Source organism: Varanus komodoensis, unplaced genomic scaffold (assembly GCF_004798865.1).
Source record: "Varanus komodoensis strain SLA01 unplaced genomic scaffold, ASM479886v1 scaffold18_3, whole genome shotgun sequence".
NCBI classification, from domain to species: Eukaryota; Metazoa; Chordata; class Lepidosauria; order Squamata; family Varanidae; genus Varanus; species Varanus komodoensis.
This window is the reverse complement of record NW_025335549.1, coordinates 11,974,766-11,992,327: the sequence shown is the minus strand read 5'-3', so window position 1 is coordinate 11,992,327 and position 17,562 is coordinate 11,974,766. Positions and strand designations below refer to the sequence as shown.

At 42.5% G+C, this 17,562-nt stretch overlaps 1 protein-coding gene across 2 annotated transcripts in view; it reads right to left on the bottom strand.

Annotated features, from left to right (window-relative positions):
- RPS6KA6 (ribosomal protein S6 kinase A6) overlaps positions 1-17,052 on the bottom strand; it is a 53,877-nt gene extending 36,825 nt beyond the window's left edge. Inside the window, exons 1-2 of one of the 2 annotated variants that reach the window (XM_044427265.1) lie at positions 16,957-17,052; positions 6,643-6,702 (exon numbers count right to left, since the gene is read on the bottom strand). In XM_044427265.1, coding sequence (XP_044283200.1) covers positions 6,643-6,702; positions 16,957-17,001 — 105 coding nt within the window. In that variant the 5' untranslated portion in view covers positions 17,002-17,052. The remainder of the gene's footprint in view (positions 1-6,642; positions 6,703-16,956) is intronic. The other variant, XM_044427264.1, reaches the window with a different exon arrangement.
- Between the last annotated feature and the right edge of the window lie 510 nt (positions 17,053-17,562).

The window sequence follows — 17,562 nt, the reverse complement described above, 5'->3', positions numbered from 1 at the left end:
GAAAATCTCAATGTACTTCCATAACTATGTCCTAGAGCAGCTGCATGGCAAAATCACTCAAGCAACTGAGCACCCAAAGTGGTCCAAGCAACAACAGTTTCTTAACTAAATCCACTCTGGACATAACCAAACATGCAACAGGTTGCTAATAGGTTTAAGGAAAAAATTGCTTGAACTGAAAATACAAGAAAGCTGATTTTTGTCATGTCCTTGGTTATCATTTTCATTTTGTTGTGTATAAGGGCTGATGAATCCCTTTATCTTGTCTGCACTACAAAAAGCCATATTTTTCTTAGTTTTTGCAAAATACATTGATTTAAAGCAGAGAAGGTGAAAATCCTCAATTTTTAAAAGGGATTTCCCCCCTCTATCTGGGGAGGCAAAAAGGACCAATTGAGCTGGTTCTCATATGCTAATTGAGATCAATTGCTTCCTATTGCTCCCTGGCAGGGAGTAGGCCTGGTAACCACAGTGACTAATCCCCAGAAGAATTTTCTCTTTTGTTGATTTTGAGAACAAGAAGGCAGGACACATGGCAAAACTGGCTGCGGGTCCAAGTTTTATCTGTGGGGATAATCTGCATGTGCCTGAGGAATTCTGGGAAGTGAGAGGAGCTCACCATGAGCAGCAGAGAAGTCAGAGCTCAACTGACCATCTCAAAACAGCAGTAAATCAATAGTTCTACATTCTCCTCCTCCCTGTTGTAGAAAGGATTCTCCAGTAGCAGTGACCTATAAGGTACCTGCTATCCTTGCTTTCCTCCCTGACAATGGGTTACATACCTGTGTTACATGTAAGCTGGTTGCACTATTAGATGAAAAGGTGTGAGTGTTTCAGCAGCAACTCTCCACCCTCCAAGGAATATGGAAAAGGAAGGGCACAGGATGAAGAAAAACAATTGACCAAGAAAAAGAGGCAAGCAGTCATTGCAGAAGGCTCCTTGCTGCATGGGATTGAAGCCTAAGTATGTCATGATCACCCATAAACTTGCCAAGTATGCCGTCTTCCTGAAGCTCAGATTAGAAATGTGACTGAAAGATTGCCAAAACTCACAGACAACTATCTTTCTTCTAATCCACATAGAAACAAATGATTCCTCCAAAAGTAGCTACAAAGAAGTCACATTCAATTTTGAAGCTCCAGGACAGAAACTCAAAGACTTTCGGACTCAAAGAGTTTTCTCATCCATCCTTCCCAGTTCTTGGAAGAGGATTTTTAAAAAGGGGAAAAATTCTTCAAATGAACAACTGGCTATGAAGGTGGTGCTGATGCGAGAGATTTGGATTCTTGGACCACAGACTATGCTACCTGTAAGACGGACTGCTGGCAAAAGACTGGTTGCACTGCATAAGAGCTGGAAATAATGCCTTTGACTCCAGATTGAAGAATTTCAGCTGCAGGGGTTTAGATGGAATCCTACTGGGGAAGGAGACAAGGACTTGGAGACAACAGGAGCTTGGAGGCTTACTCACCATAACAGAGAGGTGAGCTGCAGTAGTGCCCCCAAGCAGTTTCTCCATTACATGGGAAAGAAGCCAGACCGTAACTAACGTGGGCCTCAGCATTTATACACTAACACCCAGAATATGGGAAACATTGCGATGAACTCTCAGTACATGAAGGCAAACACTGATAGGTATTGCTGAAGCTTAGTGGAACAACTCCTATGACTGGAATTCAACAAATAAAGGGTACAATTTGTTCTAAAAGAGCAGAAGAAATAGGAGAGGAGAAGGAGTTGTTTTATGTTAAAAAAATACTCATCCCTGCACAGAAATACAGGAAAATGAGCCTGGTAGACCAAAAAAACTAAAAAGGACGTGTATAGGAAGTAAGGCCAGACAATAAAAGAGACGTTTAGGTGACAGAGATGTGCAGGAATAACACTGGAAAGGATAACGCTTTTTTCAGGTATGTCCACAGTAAAAAGACAAATGGTAGTTCAGGGTCTCAGTGAGGAGTGCAAATTGCTAACAAATGACAAAGAAAAGGCTGAAGTGTTCAATTCACCTCCCTGGCAAAAATGAAATACCAAGTGAAGGACCAGGACCGAAGTTTCAGATTAACAAACAAACGAGTTTCTCTGAATGAGCTCAGATCTCCAGGGCCTGTTGAGCTGCATCACAGAGCGATAAAGGAACTGGCAGAAGAGCTCCCTGAGACACTGCACATTATCTTTGAGAAATCGTGGGGGAAGATGACCGGAGGAGGGCTAATGTTGTCCCTTCCATTCAACAAGGAGGATCCTGGGGACCACTGACCAGTTAGTCTGACATGAATCCCTGTGAAAATTCTGGAACAGAGTATAAAGAAGTTAGTAAGGCAATGGAGTAATTACTGAAAGCCGGCAGGGATGTATCAAGAACAAGTCTTGCAAGACTAATCCGATCTCATTTGTGATTGGGTGACCTCCCTGGAAGACTGTGGGAATACTGAGGACATAATATAATCTTGATTTCAGCAAAGCTGTTGACAAAGTGCCCCATGACACGCTAATCAGGAAACTAGCCAAACAAGAACTGGATGGAACGATTATCAGGTGGATCCACAGTTGGCTGCAAAATTGGACTCGGAGAATGTTTCTCAATGCCACCTTCTCAAATTGATGAGAGGTAAAAGGACTCAGTTCTGGGACCAGTGCTCTTCAAAGATTTAATGACTTGGATAAAGAGGTGCAATGAACGCTTGCAGATGACAGAAAATTGGGTGGATATCTAATACCCTGAAGAAACAAACAAAATTCAAGGTGATCTCCCACACTGGAGGCATTCAAGAAGGAATGACAGCCTTCTGCCAGGAAAGCTTTAAACTGAGCAGGGGCTTTGACTAGAAGGCCTTGTTGGCACCTTCTAACTTTACTATTCCATGATTCTGTGCTGGCTAGTTTTGAAGCCATAGATTCTGCATTCTTTTCAGCAGCCATAGGAACAGTTCTGGGCTTAACCAGGAGCCATTATGTAGAATCTAATATGAACAGGTACAACCTCTTCCCATATGGTGTGGATTTCTGGAAAATTCAAAAGCTTGCACATTCTTTATGGCCTCTGGTTTGGTTTAACATAGGTATTTGTCCTAAGATAGGTTTTAGACTTTCTCTTATGGCCAGCAGAGGTACTGTTGATTTTTGTGGAAATAAAAATTGCAATTCTGAAAGTTAGAAAGGTCACCAAAATACAGGAAACTTCTATGATCTCTTGTGAAAAAAATATTAAAGTAAAAAAAAGGTAAGACTTCTTTTAAAAGAAAAGAGAGCTATAAACAATAGTTTGTTATATTTTCTAAAATATATTGATCATAAGAGATCTCCTCATGAGAGGTGATCACATGGATAATAATAGTAGCCAGGCTAAATTATAGGTCTTATCAGACTAAAGGAGACAAAGAAAGAACACCCCATATTAATTTCCAATATATATATAGATAGATAGATAGATAGATAGATATAGATATATATAGATATATAGATACCTATCACTTATAAACAGATGTATAACTTTCTTTTAAAAGGTTACAATTTATTTCAATTTATATTAACCAAGAAAACATTTTTTTAAAAAACCATTGTTTATCTAGACCATCATGTAAGTAATTCCATCATGTTGTTCATTTCAGAACTAGGGAAGCTACACTATCTACGCACAATATAAGGAGAATAAACCTGTCCAGATCTATCACAAAAATATTTTGCTTCCTACCTTTCAACAACAGATACTAATCCACAAAGAAAGTTATCACTGCAACATCCATGAAACATTTCTGATTCATTAAGGGTTAAGTTGACTCCAGCTCTTTGTGATGTTGAGATCTACACAAGCTACAATTTTGCTACATTTGCAAAACTGTAATGTATCTATCTAGGATGTGTAAAAGAAAACCAGATTCAGTTTTAAAATACTCAGCTTCCTCCAACCCTGCACTGAAAAAATAAACATCACCAGGTCAAAATTCCTAGTGCATAAAAAGAGTCCCTCATTCTTCTTTTCACATAAGATTAGAAGGAATTTAAATACTATTCTTATGCATATTAAAATGCATCATTTTAAAGCAAAAAGCTGTTAAAATTCTAGCATTCATGTTGCTTAGAGACAGGGAAAAAAAAAAACAGACACAATATCAATCAGCCCTAATGAAATCCTTAATAGGCACAGATGCTGCACTTAGAAGTTCAACAATGTTGTTTTCACACTGCAATACATTTGAAGATTTTCTGAAAAAAAGATTTTAATAATTCATTTGTTGCAGTGTTCACCGCCCGACTTAAGTCGCTCTCCTCTGACATCACAACTAGTTTCTGCAGAACCTGACATAGGAGAAATTAAATAGGAATTAGGCAGGAGGGTGGGGAGTATTTCTCAGTGGAAATGACAGAATACTGTTCTCTAATGCAAATTTGAACACTTGCTGGCTGAGTCTCTCTAGACTCCACATTAACTCAATTATATTCCTCAGTATATTCACTAATTTGAAAAGCTACATCCAATGAATCCTAAATATTGAGTAGCAGCCCCATAACATAACAGAAGGGAACTGAACAGATCTCGGCAACTCAACAGCTGCTTAGCGTAGGCAGGAGCGACAGAGGCACTGCACTGTATCGGGATCAGAGAAAACAGGTGTCAGGCAACTGAAGCATGTTCCCAGTCCATTTTTTCCCTGCATATCCAGCCCTCCTCTTTAGCGGTTCTCTAGTCCTCCCCTTAATTTGTTTTGCTTCCTTGCTCTTGCTATCTTCAACTGCTTACAAGTTGCATCTGCTAATCCAAAATTCCTCTGCTTTCCTCATTCCAGTCCTTTAATTTTATGTCACAAATGGGAACATTCACAACTTTGAGGACCGGACTGGTATAGTCCTGATTTAAAGAACTGCTCTTACAGCTAACGTCAGTAGTAAGTGTTACAACAGGCGTGGGCAGCAGGTAGTTCAGGATCTACCAGTAGTTCTGCAGGTGATTTGGCAAGACTTCTCTTGGCAGGAGGTTTTGACTCCCAACTGTTTAACAATCACAGCTAAAGAATCCTCTCCACCCCCTAAATTAGCTAAAAAGGAAAATGTGGGGCAAAACAGGAATAAATTTCTGTGTGAAAGGACTCATGGGTCCAGTTTTGGTACTGATCACAAATGTGATCAAAGGCTCCCTGTTTCCTGCTCCTGGCAGAGAAAACCGAGTAACCAACGGTGGGGATTGGGCTCGCTCCTCCTGTAAAGCAGCCTTCAGACGTTGTTGACTCAGATTCTGAAGCAGAATTTACAGATGAAAGGTCAAGGCCTAAGGACCCAGCGCTAAGTCAGGGAGTCTGAAAACTAGACAATTTCGTGTGGTGAGAAGTGGGGCAGGGGTGAGATTTTCTTATTATACAAGCATCAATTTAAGAGGGAGAACAAATTAAGAAACATCAGAGAGATCAGCCCATAAGCAGCATGAGCCACCTGAAAGTGGACTCCGTCCTTTTTGGTTTGGATGAAAGGAAAGGTACCTGGTCTGGAATCAATTTCACCTCTCACATTTCCTTAATGGACAATATTCTATCTTAGCCGAGCTGACCATCAATTTATACAACTGATTGAGCACCTTCCCTGCCAAATCCAAATCTAATGAGTATGAGTACAGGCTGGTGTCCTCAGGATACTGATGGCTTCATATAGATGTTGTAGAAAATCCTATTTTCATGTATACTTTGGATGGTTTCATTATAGGGTTTACAAGGTAAGAAAAATCCAGAAGTGTTTTACTTCTGCTGCCTTCTGCACAGTATGAACCGAAGTTCAGAATCACTGTCATTGTCTGCGAAAGATCCTCTGCCAGTGTTGCCTTGGGGACAAGGTAACGGACGGGACTAGACAAGTGCGAGAAACCAGCCTCCTGGCAGCGTTGCTCTTGGCTTCTTTGACACTCTCAAACCACCTCAAACACCACATTAAGGTGCTATCCAAAAGGGACTATGAATGTCTACATCAGGAAATTCTCTCTGTCCTTCCAGTATATCAACATCTGAGAATTGTTTCCCCCTTTTCAAACTGGTTTTCAACTAGCCATCAGCTGCACTGCCTATCACAAGTCAACATGGACTCAAACTGAGAGCAGCTCCCTCTTTACCCCAACCTCCCAGGTCACAAATAGCTAACAAGGAACATTCGAGTAGTCAAGAGAGTTTAAAAATAAAACTAATTATGTCAACTAGTATTTCCGTAAGTGGTGAGAACTTATTTCCATGGGTGATTTCAACTATAATGAAAGTATTAAAATTCGAGGTTTAGCTACATCTTCCAAATTCATTCTAAGAGATCCTGCCAAGATACTGCTTCATCCTACCCCAAGCAAGCATCAATACTGACTGCAATGCATATACAGTTGAATTCATAACAATATTACTTGGTTTGCATGTATCAACATTGCAAAATGGAAAGTGTTGACTATTTCAAGCAAGCTTCCACATCACCTTTTGGGATGCCCAGACTAAGCTGCACAACGTGTAAGCTGGCACAAAATGAGGTTTTTCTTCCTTCGCTTTTTGAATTCTCACTTTGTCTTGCAAAATTTGTTAGCTCCGTTGCTAATGAAGTACATAATTCTCTCAAAGAGTCTTATCTACAACTACGTTTTGATGGAAATTCCGATCATGAAAAATTGTAAATATACTTACATTATAAGAATATGGTTCTTCCTCTTCCATAGGTTCATCTACCATTTTAATGCCATTCAGCTGCAAAGAGAAAGCAGTAATAAGGTTAACAATAAAATGCAACATACTTTCAATATAAGTTTATTGGCTTATCCAGTGACCCCAGTAAGAGATTTTGTTTTTGCAAACGGAAACTTGTAAGGCTAATGCTGATTTCCTGAAATGGTTCTCAAAATGATTAGTTGCTTGTATGCAATATCCAATTCGCAAGTAATGCGATCTGTGTCATGGAAGTGAGATGCAGCTGCATTTACAATAGTGAGATGAAGCATTTTCAAAATAGTTGGTGTACTAGCAGATTTGACATAACACAAGATGAGAACCATTTCCTCCAGATTACTTTAAATAGAAATGTAATAATAATAATAATAATAATAATAATAATAATAATAATAATAATAAAAATACAACTCCCTGTATTTCATCAATACTTCCCAATTGGCTAGAGAACCTAAGTTAAGTCTCTAATAACAGGAAGTTAGTTCACATGAAGGCATATATGGTATTTTGTGTAAATTTTCAGGCAACAAGAAAAAGCCTTTCCAGATTTAGATGGAACAGCTAACAGGCAGAACCACAGCTGACTACAGAATTGAGTTCAATGGCACCTTCTCAAACTGGGAAGAGGTAACTAGTGGAATAACGAGGGTTCAAGTCCTGGGCCCAGTGCTCTTCAACATTTTTATTAATGGTTTGGATGAAGAGGTGCAGGGAATGCTAATCAGATTTCCAGATGACACAGAACTGGGTGGGAAAGCTAGTACCCTGGAAGATAGAAATAAAATTCAAAGTGTTCTTGAAAGGTTGGAGCGCTGGGCTGAAAACAGCGAAATTCAATAGGGACAAATGCCAAGTTCTGAACCTAGAAAAAAGAAACCAGATTCATTGTTACAAGATGGGGAATATTTGGCTCAACAATAGTGCGAGAACGATGTTGAAATTGTTGTAGATCAGTTGAATATGAGTCAACAATGTGATGTAGGTGTAAAACGGGCAAATGCTATTTTGGGCTGCATTAACAGAAGTATCACTTCCAAATCCCAATGAAGTACCAGTTCTCATTTACTCAGCACTGGTTCGGCCTCATCTAGAGTACTGCATCCAGTTCTGAGCACCACAGTTTAAAAAAATGCAGGCAAGCTGGAAAGGGTTCAGAGGAGGGCAACAAAGACGATCAGGGGACTGGAAACAAAACCATATCATGAGAAAGTGAAAGAACTGGGCATGTTTAACCTTGAGAAGACTGAGGAGAGATATGATAGCACTCTCCAAGTACCTGAAATGTTGTCATTAAGAAGTGATCCTGACCGTCCTCTTTATCATCCCAGAGTGCAGGACATGGAAGAACGGGCTCAAGTTACAAGAAGCCACATTCTGGCTGAACATCAATTCCTGGCAGTTAGAACAGTATGACATTGGAACCAGTTACCTAGGGAGGTTGTGGGCTCTGCAACAAAAAAGGCATCCAAGATGGAACTGGGCAGCCATCTCTGAGGGATGGTTTAATAGGAGCCTTGCTCTGAGCAGGGGGTTAAACCCAACGGCCCTTTTGGCCCCTTCCAACTCTATTCTATGATTTCACCAAAGCATACTGAGAAAGGCCTACATGCTTCAGTGAATGATTTCTTTTATATCGCAATGTATTAAGGTTAAATGTTATTTCTCAACTTCCAAGTGTCAGCAACTGTTTAGGTTCTCAGACACAGAAATGTGTTCCACAAGGAACTTGCTATATCACAGCCAACTACTACTTATCTCGTGGTTGTGAGCTGCCCAGAGGTGTTGTGGCACAAGTGGGCAGCATACAAATGTTTTAAATAAATAACTATACTATATGGTCCCTTCTTCCTGTTAAAAATTATTGCCATCAATTTAAATTTCTACAACTGTAGTGGGAAAAATATTGATATCTGAAAAAACATATGCTAGAGTATGAATTAGGCTCACACATATTTTAAGAACCAAAAGTATACAACTATATTTTACATGTCTTCTCAACATACTTGTCACTGATCATAGGTTGTCCTTAAACCCTCCTTATGTATATATTCTAACTTTCTATATTCTAGCCAATTTTTGGAATTGTCTAGTCAGGTGACAAAACAAAATTGAATTAATAAACTAAACACTTGAAATGAATAGTAGAATTAATCAGTTTTGCTAAAAAAAAATCTAGCATTATCATTTCAGAACTTCCTAGATGATACCATTTCTTTCCTTGCCTAGCAATGGACTTTCCTTTGGCATTTTACATCAATTTTCAGAATATAATTTCATAATCTGTTGGGTAAATAACCATCTATTTAACACTATTGTATTAAATGTGTTAAACCTGTCATTGCGTGATTTAAACTACACAGGCTGGTGAAAACAGCCAACATTGCCAAGTCCACCTGCAATTACAATTCACCCAAAGAATCAATACCACATAGAATTTCTGGAATAGTTTCCATTCCCACCCTGGTTTCACCAAACCTGTTTTCAAAAACTTGACGACAGCATGGGGGCTGCCCTTTTCTGACAAACTAGTACCACAAAATTCCCTCCGCTCTGCAAATTTATTAGATGGATGTTTTGCTTTCTTCCAATTGTTCGGTGATCCTTAAAGGTGGGGGAAAGAAAATATGGAACTTGAGCAACAGCCCTTAAGAGCACCTTGCCCCTTCTGTGATTGCATCAAAAGCAGAAGACTTCTAAGGGCAACTGTATAATTTGCCTCCCATTAAGCAGATCTATTACTCAAGTTTCCATTTTTCCACTACTAAATTTATTCCATCCAATTTCCACACCAGACTGCATTTTCTTTGTCATTTTGAATGACAATTCAGACATATTTTCATACGCATGATTCAAAATAATGCATTCTGTAAACATTTTGTGCATTTTTTCAAATGCACGTTTTTACAAATCAGAGAGTTTGTACATTTCTAACTGTGCAGTTTAGTTGCCGTAGCATTTCAAATATCTGCTTTTCTGTACTTTTCAAAAGCTACTTTTCCCTTTATAGCAAGCTATGCTGCAAACTGAATTGAAAGTTCTCATCTATCCCTAGTCATTCTTTGGGCAGAGAAGCTACTACCTACCCTAACAATTCATGCAACCAATGGCATAGCTGTTTTCCTAGTATTAAAAATCTCCACCCGATTCATCTTTGCAAATCCAGCCACATCAACAAATTAACCAATTCAACTTCTACAGACGTTCGTTTGAACGTATTCAGTACATGCAAAGTCCTTTTTTCCCCTTCCAGAAGAGATGGCAAACTACTTTGGAAAACCTCCCCACTGTATAATACTTTATAACAAATCTGGAAAATACTGTAGCTATGATTGGATCCCAAATAAACTAAGACTTGGACAGGACTGCTTTATAGTATGCTCATTACTAAATCATTTGCACTATCCTGGTAGTTGGATTGCATGAATCAACCAGGTCAGACCAAATACCACTTTGTCACATCACCTCAAGCGTCAGAGTTCTCAGTGGCATTATTTTACTGATTTATCTGCAAGTCTTCCTCTTCAGTGAACAAGTAAACTATTAGTGTGGAGTGTTTGGCATGTCATGAATGGAGCCAGCTGGAGCCATGGGTCAGACTAGATGGCCCAGGAGGCCCCTTCTGACTTGCTGTTTCTATGTTTGCACCTTGTGGTGGGCCAGCAGGACAGGGGATTCTGCTGGTAGCATCACCAACCCTACAACCCCATCAGTCTCCCTACCTGAATTGATGGAGGGGATCGTAGATGTAATGCTGGAGCCCTCCCAGGCAGTTGGTTCTGGGGGACTTCAACATTCATGCTGCAGGCATCTCCTCTGGAGGGGCTCCGAATTTCATGGCCACAATGAAAACCATGGAACTGTCCCCACAAGTCATTGGCCCAGCACGTGTGACAGGGCATACTCTAGCCTTGGTCTTCTTGCTCAGATACGATGCCCTGAGCATGGAGGGTTTGGTGGTCAGACCGCTGCCTGCCGAGATTTAGACCATCAGCAGCTTTTTCCCTTCACAAGGGATGGAAGACCTATGAAGATGCTCTGCCCCAAGATGCCCAGAGTGCTGGTTCATTTGCAATTGCTGTGGCTTTATTGTCTCATGTGATTTTTGTTGTTTGAGTGTTTAACTTTTGTTAACCACCCGGAGTATCTCAGCCATTTTAACGGCATAAAAATGAAATTAAATAGTTTTCCAGAGGGCTTTGGGGGATTTTCTGGGTGACAATTCTGAGGGAAGTGCAGAGGGTGGCTACAGTTCCAAATTGTTGTTATATACTTAACCAGCTGACAACTTAGAAATAAAAACAAGTGTAAAAAAGCTAGTAATGCTTTCAGCCATATCTTGAATGTGGGGATCTGGGCACTAAGCAAAGGATGCCGTCTTCAATTTAACATAAGCGCGCGCGCACACACACACACACACAACCAGGACTGCTCTAGCAATGCAACAGAAAGAGCAAGGTTCAACTCATATTCATGACAATATTTGCTGTCTGCAAATCCAACAGCATTTTCCTAAGTAAATAGTCCTTTTATTTTGACGGAATAATTTCAGTCTGTATTATTCTGGCATTTGGTTTCTTCATGAATTCAAAGAGTGAAGCATTTTCAGATGTGTAAACTACTTTCAGAAAGATGATAAATTTAAAAGTTTGAAAGTTTGAGCCTAATTATCTACAAAACTAAGAAATATTAACAAAATCAAAAAAAATCTACACAAATTTTAAGCAATATTATAATTCTGTTTAAAAGGAATGACATGTATTTAGCATATCCAGATTATAATTGGAGAATATTATAATTGGATAAGTATACTAATACTATATCCAACATGAAACTGGCTTAAAAAAACTCAATTACTTTTGATACTGTCCAAGAAGGAATGCAGAAAAAAAATACAGTAAAACTTTTTGTGCAAAGGTAACAAGTATTTTGCAACTGTTGTTAATCCTGACAATTTCCAGAACTAACAGAGTTCAGATTATTTTCATTCATTCAGATTTCATTATTTTTCCTATATCATCTGCTAAACATAAAAACTAGTAATTGGATCAACAAACTCTTGATTTCAAATACATCCTCAGCCCTTTTGATAGTAAAGAGTACCTGGACAACATTAAATACATGACATCAAAGTATCATTCAATTTACATTTAAATTCCAGGTATTTTAGAAGATTGACATTATATACACAAACTTAAGTGTGAAATGGCAAGATGCAAACATAGCAGCCCCATATAATTCAGTATCATTAGATACCTTTATCATTTTGCTTCAGTGTGAAATAAAAGTGTTTTCCTTGAAATTTGCAGTTGATGGCTTTCTAGCATCAAATGCTTGAGCAGCCAGATTAAAGCTAGAATGGGGAAAACAAAATACCAAGAGAAGAGGCTCCATATGAACATTTTAACACACTGAAAACACAAGTTCTTCAGGAGAGGGGACAAACCTCAGTTACTAAGGAAGGCTCAGGACAAAAATGCAGAGCAGTTGCAAGTTTGACTGCCTTCCATGAGCAAAGTCTCACCACTAGCTACACCTCTGCTGTTTCACAACAGGCTACACAGAACACAGAGGAAAGTAAGAGGCAGAAAGCAGCATGTTGCTTCACGGAGTTTTCTCCACTTCCAACAGAGAGGATGGCAAACAGCCCTGCTGCACAGTCCAATTCTCAGCCCATTTATCACAGTTGCGTAGCTTTCCCCACTTCTCAATGAATTTAGTAGGGCTTACTCCTGGGATAAATATGCATGGGAATGCAGCCTTGTAAGATAGTAAATACAACCAGGACTGTGAATTGCATATTTGCTTAAGTGGCTCTGTAATATTTGAAGAAAAACAAACATGTCACGTTGTACCCAGGAACTTTAGAATAATGGTCAAAGTAAGTTTGTTACCAATGCAGCTATGATACATTTTCACAGTTGTTGCCAATGCAACAATTTCACAGTTTCTAGAGTAAACACCCTTCTTCAGCACACTAGAGTTAACTAGATGGTTTTAGATGAATGAGTAATAATGTAAAATTCTGTTTTCCTAAATTGCTAAATCATATAGACCACTAAAATATTCCAAGTGATTATGGCTATAATGGAGAATTGCGTAGTAATTACAGTGCTTAGAAACACCACTCTCAGGCCCACAGACAAAGTACAAAATGCTAAGAGTACAATCCAGCACGCAGGTCGTTTAAACCTCACTGACTTCAGTCTGCCCATGCTTACTCTGGAGTTAAATCTCACTGAATGCTGTACAACTTGCTTCCAGGAAATGGAAGGATTAGACTGTATTTAAGATTTCCTTCCTATGAGAACACTAAACTGTTAATTTATCCCCTCATCCATTCACCAAAAAAAATAAAAAATAAAAATCTCTAACTGTACGGAAGTTCTTGTAAGAGAAATTAACCATTAAAAACTAGTATTAAAAAACCTGAACTGCAACCAGAGGCAAGTCTGACCCGTTTTCTCAACTACTCTTTAGATCAGATCCTTTATTAGCATAGTATAGTAATTGGCATTTAAGGCATCTGTCATTGCCAGAAGCCCAGGGTCTTGTGCAAGATGTGACTTCATTTATATTATCTCATAAAGACTTCTGTATCATCATATTACATTTCTACACTACCCATAGCACATACCTCAGGGCAGTTCACAACAACTAAGTCATCCATCCAGATCTCAACCAGACCCAGCCCTGCTTAGCTTCCAAGATTAGGCAAGATCAGAGACTTCTATAGGGAAGCTGTACAGTAAATCATGTATATTATATATTTATAGTACTCTATGGAAGAACACGGTTATTTGCTCATTGTGAGTTTTCTGAATTCATGGGCTCCATTTCCAGCAATAGCCATTTTAGGGTTAGAGCTCTGTGCACCTTTCCACAGGGACTTGCACAGTAGCTTGGACTCACTCTCTGCCTTAGGCCTTCCCATTTACAAGTCTCTAAAGGTTAAGCACAGACAGACTTAAATTGTAAGTCTTTGCCTCTACTTACCACACTGAGATCCAAGCAACCTGGAGATGCTTGCTCACGGTTTTACACCTTCCTTCCTCACTTCTTGGCTTTACAGCAGCAAAATATCCAACACCCTTTGTCTGGAGCACCTGCCCTTTGCAGCAAGGTTTGTCTGTTTCTATGGGAGAAGATCCCCAAGCCTTTCTATACTTGATGTGTCTCCATTGTTTCCACCCAAAAAGGTTAAGTCTAGGATAGATACACCTGCAGTCCTTCTGTCTCTCCTGCTGCTTCTCAAAAGCACCAGAGCAGATGGTTGCGGAGGGAATCCTCTTCCTTACTGTCACAGCAGGCAGTCTTTTCCTTCTAGCCCTTCTTACCCACTTCCCTTCCTCCTGCTATATCCCAGAACTTAACAGCTCCTCCTGATGAGACCCAGCTGCTGCTACTGAGGTTTCGCTCTCCCCCAGCTGGACTAGCCTACCCTTATTAACTGGAGGCCCTTTCTGGCAGGCTTCCTTTCCACTTTTATCCTCAGATCTAGCTGCTTGGGTGTTTACAGTCAGAGCATGAAGATGACTTGACCCAGTAAGTCCTGCAGGCCAGTTACAAGCTGCCAAAAGAACTAGCCAATATTTAAAGAAATTCTTTCTGAGGCTGTTGCTAATATCTACCATTAAAGTACTAAGTTCCTTTACAAAATGTCCTGACTTTTTGGAACTATCACTAATTAAGACATCTGGTGGGAAATGCAAGAGAGACAAGTGTCACTATTCAGGTAGCTACAATTAGATCGCCTAAAACAGAACAAAAGCCATTCTGATAAAACTCTAACAGGTTATATGGAAGATGCTGGCACCTACTGACATTGTCTAATGCTCAGGCAATGGAAGGAAGACAGAAACTGGGCATTCCAACTCGGGCATGTCACAAAACAGAGTTGATGAGGTTCCATTCACCTGAATAACACCATGCAGACTATAAGCTTATTCAAGTTGTTTTCCATAATAAATGAGCCCTTGGGAGAGCAAAAGGTTTGTCAGCTTTTCCTTGGCCTAGAAACAGTAACCATAGGTTCTTGGATCCTCCAAGGACAAGTGAAGCCCAAAGAGCATGTGGCTTATAGAAAAATGAAAGACGGGAGGAGCTAAAAGGTGAACTGATTGAAGGTAGAAGTAGCCTCTGAAATCATGAGTGATATATGAGGCTTTGAAGCCTTCAGTCAGAGCTACATTACATAATGCAGCAACCTTGTTGAAGCTAAGCAGATCTGGTCTCTGGCAGGATGGGAGACCACCCATGTAACCACATATACACTGCTTGTGCTCGATCGAGGGAAAGCAGGATATATATAGTAAAGAGAGCCAGTGTGGTGCAGTGGTGAAGAGCTGGGACTGGGCCACCCGGGTTCGAGTCCCCGCTCAGCCATGGAGCCAACTGGGTGACTTTGGGCCAGTCCCAGACTCTCAGCCCAATGCACTCACAGGGTGGTTGTTGTGGGGATAAGATGGAGGAGGAGAATGATATAAGCCTCTTTGAGTTCTTTAAAAAGAAAAAAGGTGGGATATAAATCTAATAAATAAATACGGTAAAATGTCATTACTGCCATTACCATACAAAGGTAATACAAGCTAATTAGGGCCACCCAGAAAGCAGCTTCAAATTTTTTCAAACAAGAAAAGTCTAGATTCTAGAAAAAGTCATTGGTAATCATGTATCTTCGTATTAAGCTTTAGGGAGCATCCCTTACATCCGCTCCAAAATCAAATGATTGACATATTGACTGTAACTCTTACTATCCAGTAGCTCTCTCTCACATACATGTATATGGTTGAAATGTAGCAGTCATTAGGGCTCGTTAAAGTAGGCATTTCAAGGGACAAAGCCCGGCACTCTTGAGGGCTGAAGTTCAAGGGAGGTGGAACAGAAGAAGTGGATAATTCTTCTGGAAGTTCAGAGCCTTTCTAAATTTAGAAATGAACAGAAGCAGTTTACCCCTACACTTCACTGTTAGTGCAGGCAAGAGTTTAATGCTGCGGGAAGAGAAGCGCTTGATTGCTGAAATAACTATACTGCCTTTCTATAATGCTCTTCCAAATGTGTTTTTTGGACCAATGGTCCAAAACATATAAACGATAACAAAGATTGGAATAAACAGCTGCGGGTTGAGAAAATAGGTATGAGCTACTCGTTAAGATCCCTGTCGGAGCAGCAGGCTACGCTAACACCCAGTTCCACAGCACCCTGAATATGTCCACTGCTGCTTTCTCAATTATCCACTCAGGTACTTCTTGTTCTGTCATTTGAATTTGGGTGCCATGGCTGCTTGAGAGGAAAATGACCCACAGCCTGCCTGGTAATACTAAGCAGCTGCAGAGGTTGCTATGACTTTTTGATGAGAGATGGATGGGGGGGGGGGGGACGACGACACTAACACTAAATGACACTAACACGATTCTAACGCTCAGGAAATACAGCAGTACAAAACCTAGTTGCAGAGCAAGATGGAAAAGAATGGATACATCCGTCTTTTAGACCTAGAATTACCAAACAAGGAATACACAGAAAGAAATGGTGGTTAATACTATACAGACCCAGATCAGGGTGTATATAAGGAAGTATGCATAGACTGGAGATATCTCAACAGTTCACAAGGGGGCTTATTCAGTACAGTGATCCAATCTGGGAAGGAAAGACAAGAGATAAACGAATCGAGAGATCAACTCCTACGATTCTGTGAAATGTGGATAGTGGGGAAACCCATCTAGCCAAAGTGCCCTGGAGGAAATGTCACACCTAGGGAGAAAATCGGGGGAGAAAAGGGCAACACAGACAGGGAAAGAAAGGAACTACTTCCAGCCCCGGCTGGTCGATGTATCGTTTTCCAGCTGCGAGCAGCCTGCGCTGAAAGGCATCTTAGCCACGGACCCGCGGCAAAATCCGCCGTCCGGGCAGGGCGAGCGCGGCGCAGGGCCAGAGCGGCGGCTGGGGGGCTCGCCTGCGAAGAGCAGCGGGGACTCCGGGCGGGCAGGGGGCGAAGCGGGCCGGGCGCGCCGCGCTCGCGGGAGGCCAGGTGGAGAGTTGGGGGAGTTGGAAGTTCGGCGGCGGGGACGGCGCGATCCGCAAGCAGGGGACGCGGGGGGGGGGGGGGGGGGGTCGCGGACTCCGCGCGCCGCGCACTCCGGCTCGCCCCCGAGCCGCGAGGGGAGCGCGGAGGAAGGCGCCCGGACAGGTGCCCGCGCCGGGCGCCCCCGCCGCCCCGGCCCAGCCGCCCCCCGCCCGCCCCAGCGCCCCCCCGGCCCGCCCGAGGACGGCGCTCACCTCTCCGCCGGCGCCGGCGGCTCTGCCCCCGCCGGAGCCCTCCATGAGGCCGGCCGCGGCGGGGAGCAGCAGCGGGGGGGCGGGAGGGCAGAAGGGCTCCGCTTCGGGCTCCGGCTGAGGCTCCTCCGCGCCCTCCGGCGGCGCGAAGGGCACCATGTCGCCACCGGCGCTACTGTCGTCGCCGGCCTGGTGGCGGGGGCCGCGCGGCGCCCCCCGCGCCTCCGCCCGCGCCTCGCCTCTCCCCCGTCCGCGCCCGCGTCCTCGATCTCGCCCAGGCGGCGCCGCGGCGGGCAGGGACGGGGCCGCCGCTCATGCTCTTCCCCCCTCCGAGGGGCCGCGGAGAAGGGGACCCTCCGCCCGGTCAGCACCGGCGGCGGCGGCTCCCCGCGAGGCAGCGCTGCGCTCGGCTCATGGCTCCCGCCGGCCTCCCCCGGCGCCGCTGGCTCGGCCCATCGAGGCGGCGGCGGCGGCGGCGGCGGCGGCGCTGCTGCCCGGCGAGCGGGGGCGGCTCCGCGCTGCGCCGGCCTCCCCGCCCTCCCCTAACATGGCGGGAGGGGAGGGGGCGAGGCGGGAGGGGGCGGGCCCCGGAGAGCCGCGAATGCGGGC